At 40.5% G+C, this 21569-nt stretch overlaps 2 protein-coding genes across 9 annotated transcripts in view; one reads left to right on the plus strand and one right to left on the minus strand.

Annotated features, from left to right (window-relative positions):
• The window catches only part of ggt1b (gamma-glutamyltransferase 1b), an 81908-nt gene that overhangs the window by 18967 nt on the left and 41372 nt on the right, over nt 1-21569 (minus strand). For 3 of the 8 annotated variants that reach the window (XM_037752325.1, XM_037752319.1, XM_037752321.1), the window contains exon 1: nt 2447-2564. The exons of the other annotated variants lie outside the window; for them this stretch is intronic. The gene's annotated coding sequence lies outside the window, so the exon portion shown is untranslated. Of the gene's footprint in view, nt 1-2446; nt 2565-21569 lie in introns of those variants that run through there. 8 annotated transcript variants of the gene reach the window in all.
• Nucleotides 2032-21569, plus strand: part of lrrc75bb (leucine rich repeat containing 75Bb) — a 29651-nt gene continuing 10113 nt past the window's right edge. The window contains exons 1-3 of the mRNA XM_037752336.1: nt 2032-2603; nt 9271-9399; nt 12854-12966. Coding sequence (XP_037608264.1) covers nt 2313-2603; nt 9271-9399; nt 12854-12966 — 533 coding nt within the window. The 5' untranslated portion in view covers nt 2032-2312. The remainder of the gene's footprint in view (nt 2604-9270; nt 9400-12853; nt 12967-21569) is intronic.

Genomic DNA, 21569 nt, shown 5'->3' on the forward strand with positions numbered 1-21569 from the left:
TTTGCAGAGGTGATCCAATTTATTGCACTCTATCCCACCGGGGGTAGTTTGGTGATGTCAGATGGATTCAATTTTGAAAGCTCGGGGCCCTAACTCATCTCTCATAGTCACTGACCAGAGACACCGATTCACCCCATGCTTTTAGCTGGTTAACAAGATGTACTTGTGTCAATGACAGTGAATGCAGTTTAGAGGTTGAAGTAGGCCAAGTCTCACTGTGTAAATTGTTGTCAACGTTCCTTTGCCTATTTCTTTCCCAATTTCTGTTGGTTTCATGAATGAATGTGCAAATCAAGTTGGGAGTTGTAGTCTTAAAGGGTAAGTTAATTATCAGGATGGAAAGCAGTGTTTCACCTTGTTGAGAGTTTCAAGTCTGATGTACCTCTAGCCACACCCAACGGTGATGTCACAGTGTACTGACACTTCGTGGAGTTCACTGTGACATCACTGCAGCAAGGTGTGAAGTTTACTACAATTTTCAGCCACTTAAGTTGCTCTTAAAGTCCAACTGAAATCAAATAGATTTTTGTTTGTTCATTTTTTATCTGTTACAGTGTACTTATCTGCTCTTTAAAGTCGAGATGAAATGAAAAATGCCTTTTTTTTAACCCTTTTAGATCACATCCCCGCTCATATTGTGCACCTGTTTACCAATATATTTAAAAAAGAACAATTTCTTAGTATTTTTATATCAAAATCCAGTCATCTTTTCTTCCTGTTAAGCAAAATATTCAGTGTCCTTATGTAAGCTAATGCCAACCAATTTCAAGCAATAATATCAATCTGCATGTTTTAGTGACGAGGTCTGGATCGCACAACGTTTTAATGGTCCAATCAAATGCGAAGGATTTGATTTAAACCCCTCTTGAAAGACGCTCTAACTCCCGTTTCACTGAGACTTGAAGTCACATGTCATGTGTTCGCCTTTGAGAAAAAAATTGAGACCTAAATTTATGTTTCAAATCTTTTGGTTTCATGATAATCAAACATAGACACCGACACGCCCCTCCAGCCACTGAGAGGAAAAGATCCTTTTTTGTCTTATTTTTAGCAATACAAAATTATTAATGATAAATACAAAAAAAAAATGTGTTGACATTATTTTTTACTCCAAAAAGGGTTTATTAAATCTGATTTCACTGGGACTGCGGCAAAGCAGTGTTTCATGCCCTCTCTGGTTGAAGTTTCAAGTCTGAAATCACTCTGTCAGCAGTGTGCTCTGTTGCACATTTAACCACACCCAACAGTGATGTCACCATGTACTGACACGCCCTGGAGTACACTGTGACATCACCGCAGCAAGGTCAAAAAATGCATGCTGCCAAGAAGCCAATTGTTCGTTCCATTGCAACATCAGCGCCCAGCAGCAAAGCTTTATGCTTCCACCATTCTGGACTGAAAGCAACTACCTGACACCAATAAAACATTCGCCTAAAAAGTGCCGTAAAAAAGTAAAACAAAATTATTTAAATTCTAGTGTCCTATTCTGCCAAAATGGCCTGTGTTGAACTATAAAATATAATAAATATAATACACGTTTTCAGTCCAAATATGTGGCAGCAGCTGTTGTAAAAAAAAAAAAAAAAACACTGTAGTTCCGTCTCTTTGCTTTTTTACTCATTGCTCTTTAGAGATGTACTAACTACTAATCCATTTCTGTTAAATTATTAAAGCCTCTCTGCTACTCAAACTTGCAGGTCATGTTTCTCGGTATTTGATTACATCTGTACCACCAGAACATGTGTTGATCAATACTGTTCATGCACATGTAGTCTGCATAGCTGATGGATGTAGGCCTACTTTAGTCTATCCATATCCACCTATCTATCTATCACATTTTCATATTACTAGATTAACATAATGTATGTTATATAAGACCCTTCAGTATAATAAAACAGGATTAAAAAAAGGTCTACTTCCTCTGATTGACTCCCAGTGAAATAAACAACCTGTGCGTTATGATGATGTGGGGGTCCAGTAAGAAGATCAGTTTCCGACATGACTCTCACTCTGTGGAGAATCACGATCTGATTGGCTGAGGAGCGAAACCAGCTCTGAGTACAGCAAAGGATGCCAGAGTGCTCAGGCAGTGAGTTGCATGGACGGATGCAAGCAGGGGGATGACGACAAGACTGGGACCGGGCATATTATTATCATTATTATGATGCTGCTTTACAGTTCAGAGTAACTTTGCAACACTATTTCACTGAGGGGGAGCAAGTTAAGTGGGATGTTTTGGCTGCATGTTGTAAAATCCCTCTTCTCATCACCACCTGCACCACCACCGACACAGCATCATCCTCTCAGGAGTGATGGGCTCTAAGTTGACCAGACAGAGAAGTCTCGATTTTGAAAGCAAAGTGTCCAAGAAGAGACGCCAGAGGAATGACGCTCTCCAGGGAGAGAGCGAGAAAAGAGGAGGAGGCGGAGGAGACTTCTTGTTTACCTCCTTGATGCTCAAGTCCGACAAGCTGCCGGGGATGCTGCGGAAAACCAACCACAGCCCGTATGTCAGGAGGGTGGCGTGGATCCGGGAGATCCAGAGGCTCCTCCGGGAGCAGAGGATGGAGCAAGCTGTAGAAGTGCTCAAACTGCTGAGGAAGGTAAAGGGGCTGGTGTTATGTTTGGATCATGCATGAGTTGAGTTGTTATTAAAGGAAGGAATTTGGTTTTTAATAAGTGGGTTTTGCTGATGATGCATGGGCAAAAAAGTTTGCTTACATTCATTTATTTTTTATCTGCAAGTCATAAATTTAATTTTGGAATTCACTGAGGAGCAAGTTTGTGTTAATCTAAATGCAGATGCTTGAAAATGTGTAATATAACTGCAGTTTATTCAGTTATGTTCTTATTTCAATAAATCTGACATGCATTGCCCACACTGTAAACAATTGCTGTTAATTTACAGCAGGATTTCAACAGTATTGACCGGTTATTGCTAAAAACAGTGCTTAATACAAAAGAAAACCTGTTAAATTACACTCATAGGATGTTTTTTTACCTGAACTATAATGCATTCTTAAAAAACAGCACTTTACTGCTGATCAACTGTCTAAAGTATCATCAGTAACAGTTTCATGCAGTATTTTTTTAATTCTGGGACCTGATCTGCACATGTGAGGCTTGTACATTGTACATGATTGTAAAATCAGTGAATTAGCTCTGTTCTTCACTCACATGTTGTTATGGTTTGCATTCTGTGCTTGTAGCCAGCTAGAGACAGACATTTTTGGGAAAAGTGTCAACAAGTCTATTATAGCCTTTTTCCTAACAAGTGCCTTTAATTGTATTTAGTGTGACTATTCCTATGTCTGTAACCTGCTAAGTCTATTCATCTAGGCAAAAAAATAATGTTTATTAAAATGTATGTAAAAAATACAACCTAAATAGTGCATTAAAATAAATCAGTAAGATAATGTAAAAGAAAGGTGGAAAAACAGCTATATAATGTATCTTTAAACAGTAAATTAACTGTAAAATACTGTGAAATTAATTTTAAAAAACTAGTTCAAACTGTATTTTTCATTAACAGTATAAAGCTGTAAATTTCAGCAACAGTATAATAATGTTAATTTTACAGTAACATAAAGGCAACCCTGCTGCCAGTTCTTTACTGTTATTTTACTGGGAAATTCTTAACAGTGTTGTTATTAATAAATATTTGTTGATGATGCATGGGCAAAAAGTTTGCTTACATTCATTTATTTTTTATCTGCAAGTCACATATTGAATTTTGCATTTACTGAGAAGCAAGTTTGTGCTAATCTTAGAAAAATTAGAAAATTTTCTAATATAACCGCAGTTTATTTAGTTGTGTTCTTATTTCAATAAATCTGACATGCATTGCCCATATAGAGTGCCTGCTGTATCCAACTACTGTATATAAAAGCCCAGCTATATTCAAACTGATGTCACTCACTGGAGAAAATCCCTCTTTCCATGGACCACGTGTATCTGCAGGTGTCAGTGTGTTAATATTTTTTTAAAAGTTAAAGTCATTTAATCATCTACTTTTTTCCAAGTTCTCCTAAATGCTTCTCGGTAAGCAAGACTCACTGACATAAACGCTGTGGCCCTCTTTTAATGCTCCTGAGCGAAAAAGAAGCACTTCTAATGAGACGCTGGGCTTAAAATCAACCACCTGTTTAGTCTGAAAGGGAATGGCTGTAGAGTAGGAAGCCAGCTAGTTCATGATCTGAATATTCAATCAGCTCCAAACAACCAAGAACACTGGGTGGATTATATGGTAGCCCTTAAAACGATATAGGGAAGACTTGGTTGCTTTCATTTGGTATGCGGCAAAGTTTGTGATCTTAAGTGAATGGCATATTTCTTCTCTAACAAGTGATTTACCAGTCTGGCTGGGGCCTCTTAAAGTCTTTTTCAGGCTACAAAAGAAAATGTTAAGGAAGTAACAAATGAATGGCTCACTGTTTCCTGTGTGAAGGAGGTTTGAAATATACATGAGAGGGAATTTTAAATATCTAAATCCACATAAGAAGTAGCGCTTCATACAAGCACAGTTGATACTCTAATGTGGTATTGTTAAATAGCTCTAATCTGTCCCTTGTTGCACGGCATTGTACAAACACTTCTTTGTTGTCAGCTCCATAGCCCCCAACTATGCATTTATTTCTTGCATTTAGGTCTCATCTGTTACCTTTTCCCATTTAACACCTTCCCTGCTCTAATCCTTCCTTTCTGAAGATTTATCCAAACCAGAGAGGAGAAAAAGAGAAATAGTTTTTTTTAGAGCTCAGCTTGAGCTTTCCTCTGCCTCCTGGTAGCTGTGCATTGATCAAAGCGGAGCAGTTTTGAAGTTCAGACAAAAGCACTTCTGATCAAGAGGGCCCCCTGTCAAGCAAACTCCCCATCTGTAGGGCGCCGTAGAATAAATAATCACACAGATGTGTGCAGATTTTTTTAAAGCAAGAGACAATGCTGAGGGGGAAGTTAAGAGTGTCTGAATTGAAGACAGATTTGTAGGTATCGCTTCTATTCTGCAACATAATCCATTAACTGAGCATATAATAGGTGAATTTAAGCTTCATTGTAAAGCTTCATTTTTATGGGAAGCTGGAGGGAAGTGACTCATGCATCCTGTAAGACTAAAATGTGTCTGATCCCTGTTAAAGCAGTCCGTCACATCCTATGCAAAAAAAGGATTTTAAAGATTAACATGTGCATTTTGTTGGTCATGAGCAGCTTTCTCCATAGCTCGGCATTTAAACTGCTCACGAAGCACGAATACGCTCTCCATCGCTCACTGAGGTGAAGCCAGAGCGCTGCTACTGTTGTATGTCGTTGGGGCCGAAGCCAAGTGTCTGACTAACAATACCTCAAGACGGGGGAGAAAAAAAAACACACTAGCAGTAGATCTCCTGTTGTTGTTCTCCAGCAGCAAAGCAGCTTTCCCTCTCAGAGACAGATGGATTTGGAGATAATCACCTTGAGATGATGGATGCTGCTGGAACACGTTTCTTTCACATATAAGAGGAAGTCATTACAAAGAGGAACCAATAACAGCGGCCCCCGGGCTGTATCTCCATCGCAGATCGGCCTTCTGGGCCATTAAGTTAATTAGTTTGGGATCTTCTACATTAATAAACAAAGAATCAGCAAATACTCATATCAATTACGCTCTGCAACATGCACACTGAGTAACCAATGTGCAGCGATGGAGAAAACACTAATGAAGATGTTCTCTGCGGTGTAGGAAGTCTGAGGTTAGCTGTCATAACACACTTATTTAATTGGTTTATTCAACTTTAAATGCATCGATACAAAACTGCTCAGACTTTGGTGCTTCGGTGATCGTATTATTATTCATTAGGGGTATAATGATACATCCATCTGGATCGATATGTCGTTTGAATGATCGAGGATCCAATATCATCAATGCAAAGTGAAAATATTGATACATATCATCATCTTTAAGATACGCCTTTATTTTGAAATTGCACGTCTGTGTCACTTTAGAGCTAGGGTTTAAAAACTGTCTTTCCCCACACTCCCTATCTGCCTCTCTGTATGCGATCAAATAAACGCAAAATTCTCCGAAAATGAATAAATAAATAAAAGTTTGACACAGATCCACATTAACGGAGTTGTTGGACATTTTAGGAAATACACTTAATTGCTTTCTTTTCCGAAAGTTAGATGAAAACATTGATACCACTCTCAAGTCTGTGTGGTAAATATGTAAATAAAAAAATACACATCTCAGTACCTCTAAAGCTCAGTAATTAGCATGTTATATAGTGTTTGTTTGACCTATACAAACCGTGTGAAAACAATAAATTGTGGTTTTACTTGGGGCCTATGTGCCGGACTATTTCTTGGCTGAATGCGGTGGCCTCGGCTGGTTGCCTGGCAACCTCACAGTGACAACAGGATGCCAGGAAGTTGTTTGTATAGGTTGGTTTTTGTACAGATTGAAAAAACAAGATATAACGTGTTAACTGGTGAGCTTTGGGGCCAGGGTTGCTGTTTCCAGTCTTTGTTCTAAGCTAAGCTAACCTTCTCCTGGCTGTAGCTTCATACTGACATGAGAGTGGTATATTGTAGGCAACTTTTTTCTAATGAAAATAACTAGCACTAATTCAAAAAGTCACTAAAAGCTCATTTGCAAATAGGTGACGTCATCGTGCATCATTTGCATAAAGCTTAGTGGAACTTTTGTCAGCTGACGGCCGGGCATGGCACAAGAGGAAAGACCCCGTGCTGTTGGCAGAAGAGCAATTGACTGCGATTACTCTGATATAATACATTTCTCACCTTTTCCCTAATGGTCTGAATAAGTCGCTAAATTTGTCGCTATAGTTGCTTTTTAGAAATAAAGTCGCTAAGAGGGTCTGAAAAGTTGCTAAATCTAGCGAGAAAGTTGGCAACACTGGAGTGGAATCAATCTCATCTAACACTCAGCCCAAGAAAGAGATTATTAGCATATTTCCCAAAATGTCAAACCATTCCTTTAAATAAGATGAGCTTCTGCTATACCTCTCACAATGAGATCATTTGAGAAAGGTCACATTTAAGTCACTTGGCTCATGTGGCCTGCAACATAAATATCATAAAAATCTGGTGAAAATGAAAGTACTGGAGGGAACGTTGGAGACTCCCTTTGTAGAGTAGAGAGTGGATTATATTTCAATAGAACACTGATTTATTTAGCTAATTGGAAAATTGGATAGAAGTACGATGTGTACAGAAAGTTCCCCCTTTATCTGAGGAATTTGTTAATGTGAGTGTAAATATGAGCAAAATGTCCCATCAAGTACTCACAGTGTTCTTGTTCTAGAGTACAGGAAGAAACTATTCCTTATATGTCCTGTCATATTTCACTAAGCTGACATATTGTCCTCGTCTTGCTTGTTAGATATCGTTGCCAAAGCACACCTGCTGCTGGCCGGGCATTTGTGTCTTTGAATCTTCAGCTTTTCTGTACTTTTTCCACATCACAGCCTTTCAGTTCTGACTTTACTGAATTTTTGCATAAAAGGTCACATTTTGTCAATCCAGGAAAGAACATGTCATCCTTCAGTCCAAGAAAGTAAACAAAGCTGGACACCTGACAGCTGCGACACGTCTCTTATACACTGTAGCAGGAAGCTGTGGGACTGGATTTGTCACCCTGTGCAATATATTTAATTGGATTCTAATGAACTGCGTGTGTGGGATGATGTTCTGCGCTGCGGAGCTCGTTGCTTTATTCAGACTTTTTTTTTGTGATGCAGACGTCAGATTAGATATGCAGCTTTCACGAGGACATTTGTCGTGGGATCTGAGGGCATGTACACAGTGGCAGTGACAAATAGGACAACATTTCATGCTTTTTTATGATTGGGAATCAGTCAAATTAATCCACAGGATCAGATCTCAACGTGCTTCGTTTCAACTGTGAATCCCCCGCTCGTATCTGATGCTGCAGCTGCACAACACGCATCATCATCATAAAATAATCTTCCAATTCCTCCGTGCCTCCGTTTATGGACACATGTGGCACCCTCAGTCTGTGCTAAATGAGGTTTATTGAAGGGAGAGGATAGTCCAGCGTCAGGGAATCCCACAGAGCTCCGCTGTAATAAATCAACTCAAAAGCTGGAGGAGGAGAAAATGCTGATGGGAGTTTTCCGCTGTGCCCCCAAGTGTTCGGGCTGTCAGAGCGAATACAGCATGTTTTACACAGCTTCCACCTCCAGCCTGCTATTTGAAAAGCTTTTCAGTTCATACAGAGCTGACAGTATTTACTCTTCAGCTCCACAGCTTGTAGTTGTACAGTTTGACAAGACGACGACGGTCCAGTGAAACATGTTTGTTCATCAGTAGCAGCAGTCGTTGTCACTGATCAGCATGTAGAGTCGAGGAAATCATCAGTTGTTGTGATGAGGAGAGAAAATGCAGCTTCATGCCGAAAAAGAAGAGATTTCCTTTAACTTTCTTTCCTTTCATCTTCCGTTCATTTAGTTTCGTTTGCTCAGTTTCACGTCTTCCCTGCTGTTTTGTTTTTTTCCTCTGTGTGCGTGCGTTGGTGTCTTCCCCCGCACGCTGCTGAGGCTCATACGCCGGCTGCTAACGTCACATCAGCAGCACTCGAAGTATAACCTGAAGATGAAACATATTTACATTGTCACTGCAAATAGAAACAGCCTGAAGATGACATAAGTATAGGCATGTGTCCTGGTTCCTGCTTTTACACAGTGTTTCACTTATGAATGCTGAAGATTGAAGGTGGGAAAGCAGAAGTGCATTTAACTGGAATCAAAAAGAAATTTTCCTCAGAGTTGTGTTTTGTGAAAATGATAGAAAGTCCCGTGGGCCAAAAGTACAACTGAAACCTGCAAATGAGATAAGAGGAACCAGAGGGAGCTTTGTTCTCTTCACTGGAGAGCATAAGTGTAATATTTTATCTTGGCTTACTTAAACTTTACTCCCAACATCCCTCACACACGCACATACATTTATTATGCACACAGACACCCTCCCCACCCCTAATCAACTGCTCTGGGTGTTAACACACGACTCTGATAGCGAGGCCTTATCAGCTCGCCTCACAGCGTGATAAGAGGGCAAGATGAAAGGGGGATGATGAACAAAGCTCATAAACGTTGACTCTATTTTCATTAAACCTATCCATGAAATGTCACTTGAATATTAAATTAAGCGTGACTCAGACGTGGCTGTTTTAATCAAATACATTTCTGAGTGTCTTACTTAGTTTATGGTACGAGTTAACCGACACACTTTGCTCTGTCTCTTCTTCTCTCTCAGGATTTGGGACTCCAGGGAACGTCGCTCAATGACATTTTGTACAAGAACGCGGCTTTTCTCAACCTGGTGGACCCCATCTCTCACGAGCTGCTGCTCAGTCTCGCCCGGGACCTGCAGTGTCCGAAAAGGGTGAGGATCCAGAATGATCCAGTTTGTTTTAAAGGGGACATATCGTGAAAAATGTGCTTTTTCAGTGCTTGTGAACCTACATTTGGGAATCTAGAGTCTACCAACCCACAAACTGTGAAATAAAACAACCCTGTCAGTTTTTTGTAGGTTGTCTAGATCAGAAAACGTGATTCAACGAGTCATTCAGATTTAGCTCCCCTTCCTATGTCACATGAAGGCTCATTAGAATATACCGCCCACAGCTTGAGAACTACCTTTGCTAAGGGGCACCATATTTTTCTCGCATGCCAGTCAGAGCAGACTGGGCTTTTTTCTGGAGGGGGTCTTAAAGAGACAGGCGCTAAAACGGAGCGTTTCCGACAGAGAGTGAATACAGGTATATTCAGACATACGGTATGAGAAAAATAATGTGACTTTTGAACATTAAAGCATGTAAACATGCTAAACAACCAAGTATGACCCTAAAATGAGCATAATAAGTCCCCTTTAACTGTTACATTCATGAATTATGAAAAAGGATCTCTACAGTTGTCACATTAATTAATAAACGGGGCAAGGGCTACGATTGTAAACAGAGGAGAGGCAAGCTGCAACATGTCCGCATTTATTAGCCATGCCTAAGAGCATGCGTCATATTTGTTGTCATGCTATTGTGAACAATGAACTGTCAGTTTGCTTTGTACAGACACAACTACAGAAGCTAGGAAGCATGGGAAATTAAAGTTTATGTTTATGCATTAGCATAATGGATAAGTAAAAAAGAGTGAGGTGACATATTAGCTTTTATTATGTAGGAATCCTCTGTACTATATTCACAGATTCCCCATAAATGTCTGACTCCTGTTTTACATGTGGTTTCCCTTGTAGGGCTGTCCTCAACCAAAAAAATTCTTAGTCGACTAACAACTTTTTATACGATTAGTTGATTTAATCGACAGATATGTTAAACTGAGTTTCTCCACAAAGAATCACACAAAAGCAGCAGTTTAAATCTTGTGTTCACCAGAGATATGCTCATAAGTTTCTTGGAAATAAGTCATTCAGCATGAAAAAAGCATAAAAAACAACTAATCGACTAAAGAAATCTTAGTTAACTAAAGACCAAAATGATCGATTAGTCGACTAATCGACTGAGAGGGGGCTGCCTTAGAAATGTGAGTACCTCAGCACATTTTAAGTCAAGTTTTATTCATATGTAGCCCCATCCATCCATCCATCTGCAACCGCTTATCCCGTTAGGGGTCGCGGGGGGGCTGGAGCCGATCCCAGCCGACATTGGGCGAAGGCAGGGTACACCCTGGACAGGTCGCCAGTCCATCGCAGGGCTGACACATATAGACAGACAACCATTCACGCTCACATTCACACCCACGGGCAATTTAGAGTCCACAATTAACCTAACCTGCATGTCTTTGGACTGTGGGAGGAAACCGGAGTACCCGTAGAAAACCCACGCTAACACGGGGAGAACATGCAAACTCCACACAGAAGGGTCCCAAGCCGGATTCGAACCTGCAACCCTCTAGCTGTGAGGCGCCAGTGCTAACCACTGCACCACCGTGCAGCCCTTCATATGTAGCCCCAAATTACAAATTTGCTCAAAGAGCTTTACAATGTGTACAATGTGACTTTACATCCATAGTAACCATAGTTGCGGGTATCGTCATTGACATTGCCCGCAGAGAGTTCAGTAAGATACTACTTTAAATAAAGCTCATTCATTGCATTAAGATATTCCAACTGATTTTAAAAAAGTATATTATCATTATCAAAATAATTACTTCGACATTTGTCTTTATGGGCACATTTTCAAGTTTACAATTCATTCTGGAAAGTTTCATTTTAGAGTCTGCTTGTGGAAAAGCTGCACTCAGCTTGCCAAGTGATGCCAAAAAACTTTCTCCCTACTGAAGCTTTAAAGAGTAAGAGTAAATTTTTTTCCCATCCTAAATTTATATCTTATTTCAGGCTTCCTTTGCAATATAGTTAACAGTCACATAAATATGTATAATACTGGATATCATTAAGATATTAAGGTCTAAATTGGGGCACTCGAATAAACAAGTTGCACCAGCTTCTCTGCTATCACTCTCAAATTTGTTTACAGATATTACTGTTCATACGAACAGCCTCAAAAACATTAATAATTTACATTCAGCTGTCTAACATGAGTCTTCATCTGTCAATCAATTTGACAAACTCTTCAATTATGTATATGAAATAAGTTCAGATGTATTTTATGTGGTCAATAAAATAAAGGGCTGGCCCTTTAAGATGTAAATCGTGACTTATCCAAGCTGGGAGTCATCCACTTGTAGTACGGCATACAAATCCCAGATATTAAAATTCAAATTACATTTCAAACTTGGGTGTGAGGGCGAAGACGCCACAGAAGCAGCTCCAGAGTGGCTGTGAAACACAAACCCAGCAGCCATTTCCGTTATCTAAAGTCTGCACTTATCTCTTTTAGGAAAAGATGGGTTGCCTTAAGATAAAGTCGCCACGGTCTAGTTTTTACTTACCGAGTCCAGATGATAATGATCACCTGTGAGAAAACTCTTATCTTATCGCTGTTTGCTTTGGCGGGGGAAGCCCAGGAGGACTGAGGGGAAAGTGAGGAGCTGGCAGCGTTATCCTGACTGGCTGGCGACCCGTGGCGGGATACTGTGGCGGGATACTGTGTCAGGACGTGACGAGGATATAGAGAGGCAGTGTGCTGGATTTAAGGCCTGGCAGCTGATTCTATGCCCAGTATTTTCCACCACACTGAGATTATATATTCAAGGACATATTGAGGACTAAAAGATGCATCATTTGCTAATGTTTTGAAGCTTATGGTCATCAGTTTCAGAGTTAATTTAACGTATGTTTTGAACCATAGACCCATGATTAACATGCATTATAAAAGACATCCTTCCAGTCGACAGATTCACATTTGCTAATAATAATTCCACATTGTGAATCAGTATGTGCGGCTATAACGTCATGCTCAGTCATCCAAGTGGCTGAAACCGCAGCACTGGATGTTTTGAAGTATGAGACATGCTTGTTTGTCGCCCAAGAAAAGAAGTGGCAGCAGCGAATGGTTAATCGCCTTAAGGTAAATTGCCCCTGTCTTTCTTTCCCTCTCGCCACATTGCCTCTTTCTTGTTGTCGTGTTGTACCACTAATTAGATTTACCCTGCTCAGCACAACCCATTCCATTTAAAGTCTTTGACGGAGGTGGGAGAGAGAAAAGAGACGGCAGGGAGGAGGAGGGGGAGGAGAGACATGGAGCAAAATAAATTAATGTTTCAATGTTTGAAGCAGCTGTATTCGAAGGACAAGAAAGAAATGTGAAAATCAGGACATCTGTAGTTTGCAGGAAGAAAGAAAGGGAGATCAGACGTCCAGCATTTATAAATGACCATATTTGCCGTCCATCATTCCTCCTTTGTGTGTGTGTGTGTTGCAGGAGACGGACTCGTTCAAGTCCACCAACAAGATCTGCCGCCAGCTCATTTACCACCTGACCCCTCACTCCAAATGGACGAGACAGAGCGTGCCCATGAGGAAGTCTCAGGCCTGGTGAGTTAGTCCTCTTTGCTGCTGCCATCCCTCTGATGGAGGACAGTCCCTGGCACAGTGAACACATCCTCACCATAAGCATCAGCGCAACTCAAACATCTCAACACAGCCGCTCTGAAATACTTCTGACAAAGAGGAAGTTTGGGAGAAGTCCTCTTTCAGTTTCTGGGAAGATTTTATTACAAGGTTATATATAGTAAATCGGGTCGAAGGTTTTCTCGTGATATTAAAATGGTTACTTCTTGGGAACATATCACGTATTCTCAACAGTTCGTATATCTTACGAAAAGTTATTCCTCATTTTACGTGCGTTTTTCAAAGATTTTCCAGCGACCATTGTCATTTTCCACTCATTACATGTAGTCTTTTCAAAATAAACTTCCATCTTCACAGAAAACAACTTAGTTTAGGCAACAAAACTACTTAGTTAGGTTAAGGCAACAAAAAAAGGTGACTGTAATTCAATAAAATGTGGAATTAATTTGTGATGTATTATGGATGTGCTCAACTTAATTTTTCGCATTTAATAAATTTTTTTATTTTTATTTCTTTAAATAAATCTAGAAATGTTACTTTTCACTTATTAATTTATACTTTTATTTGTTTCTCAATACATTACTCTCCCTACCAAACTAGTCAGGTTTTAATTGAGGGTCATCAAATCATGTTACTGTGTGTCTTGTTAGGATGATCCGTCCGTTTTCACACTCGCCTCTCAGCCGTAAATACAGTTTCCCGCCTCACACTGTTGTGAGAAAAACAGCCTCACACCATCTAAAACACCAGCCGTCACAAGTGGGATGTGTTTATAGAGAGTTTAATATGTTTTTCTACAAAAACTGTCTCCAAGAATGATCTGGAGCAAACAAGAAGCTAATATAGAAACTAATAAGATGCATGACTGAACAAAGTTGAATTTGGCCACCAAACTGCAGGGTGTCAGAGGTCAGACACTGATTGTCCATGCTTGAGTGAAATACAGAAAGAGCAACGCTGATTGCAGCGACTGTAGAAACGCAGTCTAAACAAATAAAAATGCTCTCCAATTCATATGAAGTAACAGGTGCATTTGTGGAGCCATTATATGAGAGGAAAAAAACATCTCTAATGATGATCATGAGGCTCCCTCTCCCCGAGCAATTAACCCAGATTGAAAGATTTTTTTGACAGCTTGAGTTAACTTCCCGCCCCAGTCTCTGGGTTGCAGTATTTGGAAATAACACTGAACAGAACAACAAGGCAGACTCTCCCAGTGTGCTCATTAGCTCCGTCTTCTCTCCCAGCCTCCACTGCATCTTCAGCATCCAGGCAGCAGCAGCAGCAGCAGCGCGTTTACTGTGGGACTCAAACCCGACTGTTGCTTTTCTCTGTGAATGTGACGCCTACTAAAACCAGCAGAAATGAATGTGTTTGGATCAAATGAAGCATTAGGACACAGTTTACATGGTTTCAAATGCTTTTCTGTTATTGATCTTTTCATTATAGCTCTTTCTCCTTATCAATCTGCCTCCTCCTCCCTCACCTTTCTGCTCTCTCTTTCCCCCACCCCACCTCCTCCATTTCTCCTATTTTAAAATCCCTTCCTCGCATTGATTTTTCTTCCTTCTCCTCTTCTCCTGTGGGATTTTTCTCTCCTTCTTGTGAGAGTCCATTTTGTTCAACAGTTGCCACACAGAGCGGTTCTGCAGTTTGAGCTGAGGCTCTGGGGAAACGCTCTGTCAGACGGAGAGACGAAAGGGGGGGGAGGCGGAATCACTGCAGGGTTGCCGATTAGAAGTCACGCATTTCCCTTTTTCTTCGCGCCTCGCTTCGAATCGATCGCGAATTTGATCTTGTCATATTTAGGAATGCAAAAGCATTAGCTATCGTATCACCGTTATTGCATTCTTATATTCCTGTTTTCTTCAGGTGATATTGAAAAGTCTATTTGATCATGTGCCGCAGCCTGCTTTCCAACCACGGCTCAAATTAAATAGTTTTCATGGGATATATTGCAAATCTTTAAAGACATAAATCATGATTCAAGCATTATTATTCCAGCCTACTTTGCTTCTTTAACACTGTAACTGCAACTGCAAGTGTGTCACACTCTATATATTATCTAGGCAATTTAATTTTTTCCTCTGCGGCTGCACGTGTGCCAGGTTTCTGAGAAGCACAGTATTGCTGAGTCTCCAGAGGACTTTTTAATGTTATTGTAATTGGTATTGAATTTCAGATTAATCAAGCTCATATTTTTTTATGGCGCTAAAATTGCCCCTCCAGCACATTTTGAAGAGATTGGACTCCGATTGCAGATGCTATTTCATTGCTTGTCTTTACTGCGAGGCATATAATTGATGCGAGGCTCTTACAGCAGCTATTAGACACATCTTCAGTACATTTAAAGAAATTACTGTGGTTCAAGAAGACGACTGGATTCATGTATTCAGTGTTGAGCTTTGTACTGAGGGAAATCAAGTTCATCTGGAATTGTTTTTGCTTTATTTGACTCTGCAGAGAATAAACTGTTTAGCAGAATAGCTGTAGGGTTTAGTTAAGTGCTATTATTTAGTCGTGCAGGTCGTGCCGACTGAGGATGAGAGTGAAACGAGACGGATGTTTGGGCAGGTGTGGCCAGCTGTGGCTGAGCTTTGATAGTCCTGATATTTGACCCAGACCACACACTGTTCGGATTAAAGTGCCTTTCCTCCCACAGATCACTGTGAAGTCCATCCAAAAGTCATCTCATTGCTTTTATTTATCTGCATATAAAGCTTAAGAGCTATTGAAAGAGGGCCAATGGAGTAGTAACAAACAGTATAGGGTGCCAGCTCGATTCTTTGGCATGACTTCCACATGTTCACCTGCCAAAAAATATATAAATACTCTGCACACATATCTGTGAATCTTAAGAGTTTAGTAGAATGAAATAAACTGGTTCCTCAGATAACAATCAGAGGCTAGAACAATCACTGCTCTGCTGATCTCACCGTCAATAACAACATCTGGTAACTTTTAACGTCTGAACATGTTTGAGTACACATCATATTTAAAGTTGCATAGCTCAAACATGGCGAAATACAACAGCAATATTCACCAAAAAGATGAAACACACGACCTCTTGTTTTGAAATTTTAACATAACAATTTCATCACATCTTGTTTTTATCATCTTCATTATGTAAACACTGATAAACAAAAGTGTTATGACACTAGGCTTATGAAAAAGATTTAGTCGAAGAGATTCTGCTGAATTCCAGCTGGATTTCTTATCAGACCTTGACTCAAACCCGTCTTAACATGACAAAGACGTTCCTGCCTTCTACCTCTGCTTTCCATCAGCAGTGACAGCACCACATTGACCCCTCCATAGCCTGCTAAGGGCATCTGTATGCTTCAAATGTGCTTGTCAAACAGCATCTGAAAATAGCCTGGCTGCTAGTAAGAAAGCCATCACATGGAAATGGCTGCAGCCAAACCCTCCGACAACAGATGTCTGGACTGCAGTTGTCAACGTCTGTATGGAGTAACTGACTTTAACTCTTTACATTCTTCACCCAACTACTTTCGCCACTTTTCGTGTACAAACTAGTTTGAAGCATACAGACGCCTAAAGCATGCTGATGTGACACCAGACAATGTTGCCCATCTTCTGCGTTGCAACTTGCAGGTTTGCACTTGAAAACATTTAATAGATCCCAACTTTCTTCACAAAGAGGTTCTGCTCTTCTCCTTGTTCATTTTTAGAGTAATTCAACTCAGTCTAATTATCCAGCCCGGTCACACTAAATGGTGTATGATTGACAAGGGAATTTACAAGTCATTTGGCGTGCAAGAAGAACGCCGTTCTTGCTTTTGGCGTGTCGTTTGTACCCCATGTAGTCTGTATTGACTGCAATGGAAAATGCATCCGTCTATATGCTATGCTAAGAGCTAGTGACGTAGAATAAAAACTGAGAGAGACTGCTTGTGGTGGATGGGTCCAACAAGAACAGGACTTTCAACCAGGTTACCGTTGTTCAAGACCCAAAGTGTTCGAGACCCAAAGTGTTGTTGACTTAATTTTAAGGGACGTTTGTGACGTGTTTTCCGTACTTCTGTTACGTTGTTTCCGTACGTATTTTACTTAGTTTACATAGTTTAAGCCCAACCATGATGTTTTTCCTAAACCTAAATAAGTGGTTTTGTTAAACTTAACTGCAGACGTTACCGTATAGTTTTATTGCGTGGCTTAAAAATGACAGCAAAAAGAGGCATAAAAATGAAATGAGAAAAGGATAAAATGTGTCCTCATGACATGCAGAATGCCCTTGTACTGTCGTGCTATTTATACGCCTTCTCATGAGATAGAGTTGATCCGTCTTTCTTGCCCTTACAACAGGATTTTTCCGTGCTACATCTCTGAACACACAGCTTTACCTTTCAACCCATAGAGGCCGGTGCGGCTATTTTCCTCCTTCCAAAATGAATCGCCTCCTGTCTCAAGTATGGAAACACACTCCTCCCTCGGCTCTCGAAAAAAACTCTCCTCAGCCTGTGGCTCATCGAGAACTTTGCAGTCTGACTTGTCCTCAGCCTCCCAAAATCCTCCTACATCAAATCATCCTCTGCTCCCTCCAGTGGTTTCCTGTGGCTGCTCAGAGTTTCAAATTCCGTGATGCTGACAAGCAGTATAGCCACAACTCAACACCTACAGGCCTTTGCCTATATCCTGCACACCAACCTGTGACCTGATTCTTCTCTTTCTCCTTCATTACCAGTGTTAGAGTATCTTTCCCACTTCAAATTAATAAGCAACTTTTTCCTATCTTTGCTCATATAGGCTGAAAAACTCATTTCCTCTAGTGGCACCTCACGTCATCCTCTCACTTCTGAATCATACCCGGCAAGCATTAGCCAAAGCCATCTACTGTCTAAGGCATCTTGGCTATAACTATATTTGGTTGAGCAGTGAAAGTTTTTTAGACGTCTGTGCAATAGTCAGGATGCTTATGACCACAACTGTATTTCTAGTCCAGATCCCTCGACGGCTTTTCACCGGCTAATCACCAGAGAAATGCTCCCCTCTCCAGTCTCTCCCTGCTCTGCTCCGGCTAATTTGCTCTAATCTTTGAAGAAATCCCCTCCACCGCTCTTCCTCGCTGTTATTTTGAGCCCTTCTCCCTTACTCCATCCTTCTAGGGCCATAGTAATATTGTCAAGGCATTACACCTTCCACTTTTTCAGTCCTCAGTATTGTACGTGTTGGTAACCCATGAATTCAAGCTTAGTCTGCGGTCCAATCCTTTAAGGTAATGTCTACATTGATGTACATCTGTTTATATTTATTTGGCCTTCCATCCACAAGAAGCTGGCATAATCAATCCCTAAAAAATATGCTTTTGATGCATGTTTGCAGAGCTGTAGATGTTCTAGAGTAGAGGAAAAGACGAACGCAATTTCATACATAAATAAGCAAGAAAGATCTAATTTTAGTGGGAGAAGATGAAAGTGTTGCGAGTCCTTGGGGAGATTTAATTTACAGTTGTTGTTATAATAATACATAAAATTAAATCGAGGTAAAACTTCTTAAGATTCTTGACTTGAACAACAAACCAGCAACACTTCAAAAAGTGGCCATGAGCCGCAAAACAAAGACGGCAAAATTGTTGTCTCAAGTGGCCGAAATACTGTATGAACAAGAGACAACAATGTGCTTTTGTTATCATGTGGGAGAGATTTCTAGCTAATAGTGGCTCTATGGATGTCGGTCGCTCTAGACTGAAATATCTCAATAACTATTGAATGGATTGCCTTGAAATTTTGTACAGACATTCATGGTTTCCAGACAAAGCATCTTACCGGCTTTGGTGATCTTCTGACTATTCCTCACGAGGTTGAAATGTGTGGCTCAGAGTGAAATGACTCTCTAACTATTGAATAGATTGCCATGAAATGTGGTACGGACATTTATATTCTCCTTAGGATAAACTGTATTAACTTTGGTGATTCCTTAACTTTAATGTGTCCAATATTTTTGGTTTATGACCAAAATATCTAGCATTTAGCTCAGAGCACCGCTGTGCCTACCTGCCTCACAGAGCCACTAGCATGGCTGTAGACAGGCCTTTACACACCGGCAGCCGTTTTATCGTGCCATTAGTCAATATATTTTTTCAAACTGTTGTTTTTGTCCTGAGTACTTTCACACAGAACGTGAATATTACGCAGCGAAAAAGCGATACAAATTTTTCGGGACAAGGTCAATTTTCTGAGCTTTAGCACCGTGAATAAAGACATCAACCAATCACGTTGCATTGAACGAGTTGAGTTGCGCCTATATTTATGAAACAACAACAGGGAGGCTCCGTAGCCCGAACCAGGATGGCAAACTTTATTACTGCTTTCAACCTTTATGAAGGCAGTGCACACCAGATCCACTTCTTCTTTCTAACCTTTCACAATAAAAGCCCTAGACATATGATATTCGCAGGTGAGTATTTTGCGTTTTCATGTTGTTTGTTTGTCATGACCTGAGAAGCATTTGGCGATATAAAACAGTTGACTGTAGGAAATACCTTGAGCCGGGTGATGCTCCCCTTAATAATATTAATAATAATAATAATAATAATAAGATGTCACCTATAATCTGATTAAACTGTTCTTTGTCACACAGCTGGCTGTAAAAATGAACCAGATAATTCTTTCTTAATGCATTCACTGTACATGTGGCATCTGTACACAGCCATGTGGCATCTGCCATTGACACGTGTATGACCCATTTCTGGAGCCAAGTCACCCCCCCCCCCCAGGTGTTGCACTGGAAGGCCGTACGGGCTCTGACTCAGCAGGCCTGACCTCTGACTCGCCTGCAAGATCGACTCTTAAGGCGAGTGTAAAGAATCTGACAACACGGGGAAAGAATATTTTGAAAATATGAGTTTTTGAGCACACAATCATAGATGGTTTTTCTTTCTCTGCTCGTATTTTCATTCGGAGATGAAGTATTCCACTTGACTGCACTCAGTCTGCTCAATCTGCTTTCCGGTTGACCTCCACTTTTAATAGAGCCTTAAAGATCCAGCCACCATCCTTGACCATGAATAATTGAGGGCTTCCCGCGGTATAGACGGAGATCCTGGAGGAGGCAGAGGAGGAGGAGGAGATGCTCAGCATCCATCGCGCCACTCTTCAGCTATAGGGCACGGGGCCATAATGAAATAATTAGAGTGATTAGACGTGTAGATCGGTAAACACGAGGTTGGAGGCGTTTTTAATTTAACATTTTAAAACTTGCTTTAAATAACCAAGACGTCTTTGCTTTTTATCTAGGGATTGAACCTCTCTTAACCTCTCGCTGATTGGATTTTAACTGTAAATCTGAGGCTGCTGCTGCTCGAGAAGAACATGAAACTAGGAATTGTTGTGCTTCAGATGATGTGTTGGTCTCGTTCCTTTAAGGCTGATACAGATCTCTCCCCAGCGATCAAGCCCCTCGGTCTGTGTTTGGAGCCCTGCATTTTAATGCTGATTTTATAACTGTGCCTTGACATAGTATATAGCAGACCCAGGCATACTCCTCCATGCTATGCAGTTATGTAATGCAAACTGTTTTCTGTGTTCTGTCGCAGTATTCTTTTCTCCTAAGCATCCAGATTGTCACATCGAATCACATCACGGGTGAATTTATAGCTCAGCCGTGGAGTACATTTTGCATTTTACACGCTGCACAGTTGCATTATGGTACATTCTGTACCGAGAGGTTCTATAATCACTGGCAGTACAGCGCATATGCTTTTATCTTTGGTTGGAAGTCATATAATGTGAGGAGCAATCCATGTCACATCCATGTTGGTGTGCTATGTGTGTTATTTGTGATGTAAAGTGAGAGTAGCAGAGCGTTAACGTAAGTGAGATTTACAAAAGAAATAAGGACACTCCTGTTTTTTCTTTCTTTTTTGCCATGTACAGTATATCACGTGTTACCTCTTTCTTTGCTTTCTTATCACTTTATTGTATTATGTTCTATATTGAAAAAAAAAAACGTGCTGTTGGACATGTTTCCCACATTCATGTCCAAAGAGCCCATGAGAGTCGTATGATGGAGTAGCTGGAAACTGAGTAAGATTTACTGCACTCGCAGTCCATTTCTGTCCTTCTCTGCACTAATCAAAACCATAGACTGTATATACAGTAGTGGATATAGTCACCGTGACGTCACCCATTGGTGATAGTCGTTATGAAGCCTTGAGTTTGGCATTTTGGTCGTCACTATCTTGGTTTTTGGCCGTCGCCATCGTGTTTTTTTGCAACCACAAGTGACACGAGAAGGTGGAGCTCATTACAACCGAACGCTGAATAAGACATTTTTAGGCGACCAAAATGTTACGATCAACTTTTCATGAATTGAAAACACACAGTGAAAGGGTTAAAGTTGTAAGACGAAAACATGGACAACTCTGTGGTAGGGACCTGTCAATCAAAATGTAGCCACGCCCTAAAGCATCCTCTCATCCCCTGCTGAGGGGAATCTAAATGTGACCATAATTTACTGAATGAACATCATGCTGTTTTGAAGAAGACTTGAAACTAGCAATTGAGACCATAAACTCACGTTTACAATGTTTACAAGTGAGAAGTAGG

Source organism: Sebastes umbrosus, chromosome 19 (genome assembly GCF_015220745.1).
Source record: "Sebastes umbrosus isolate fSebUmb1 chromosome 19, fSebUmb1.pri, whole genome shotgun sequence".
Taxonomy (NCBI): Eukaryota; Metazoa; Chordata; class Actinopteri; order Perciformes; family Sebastidae; genus Sebastes; species Sebastes umbrosus.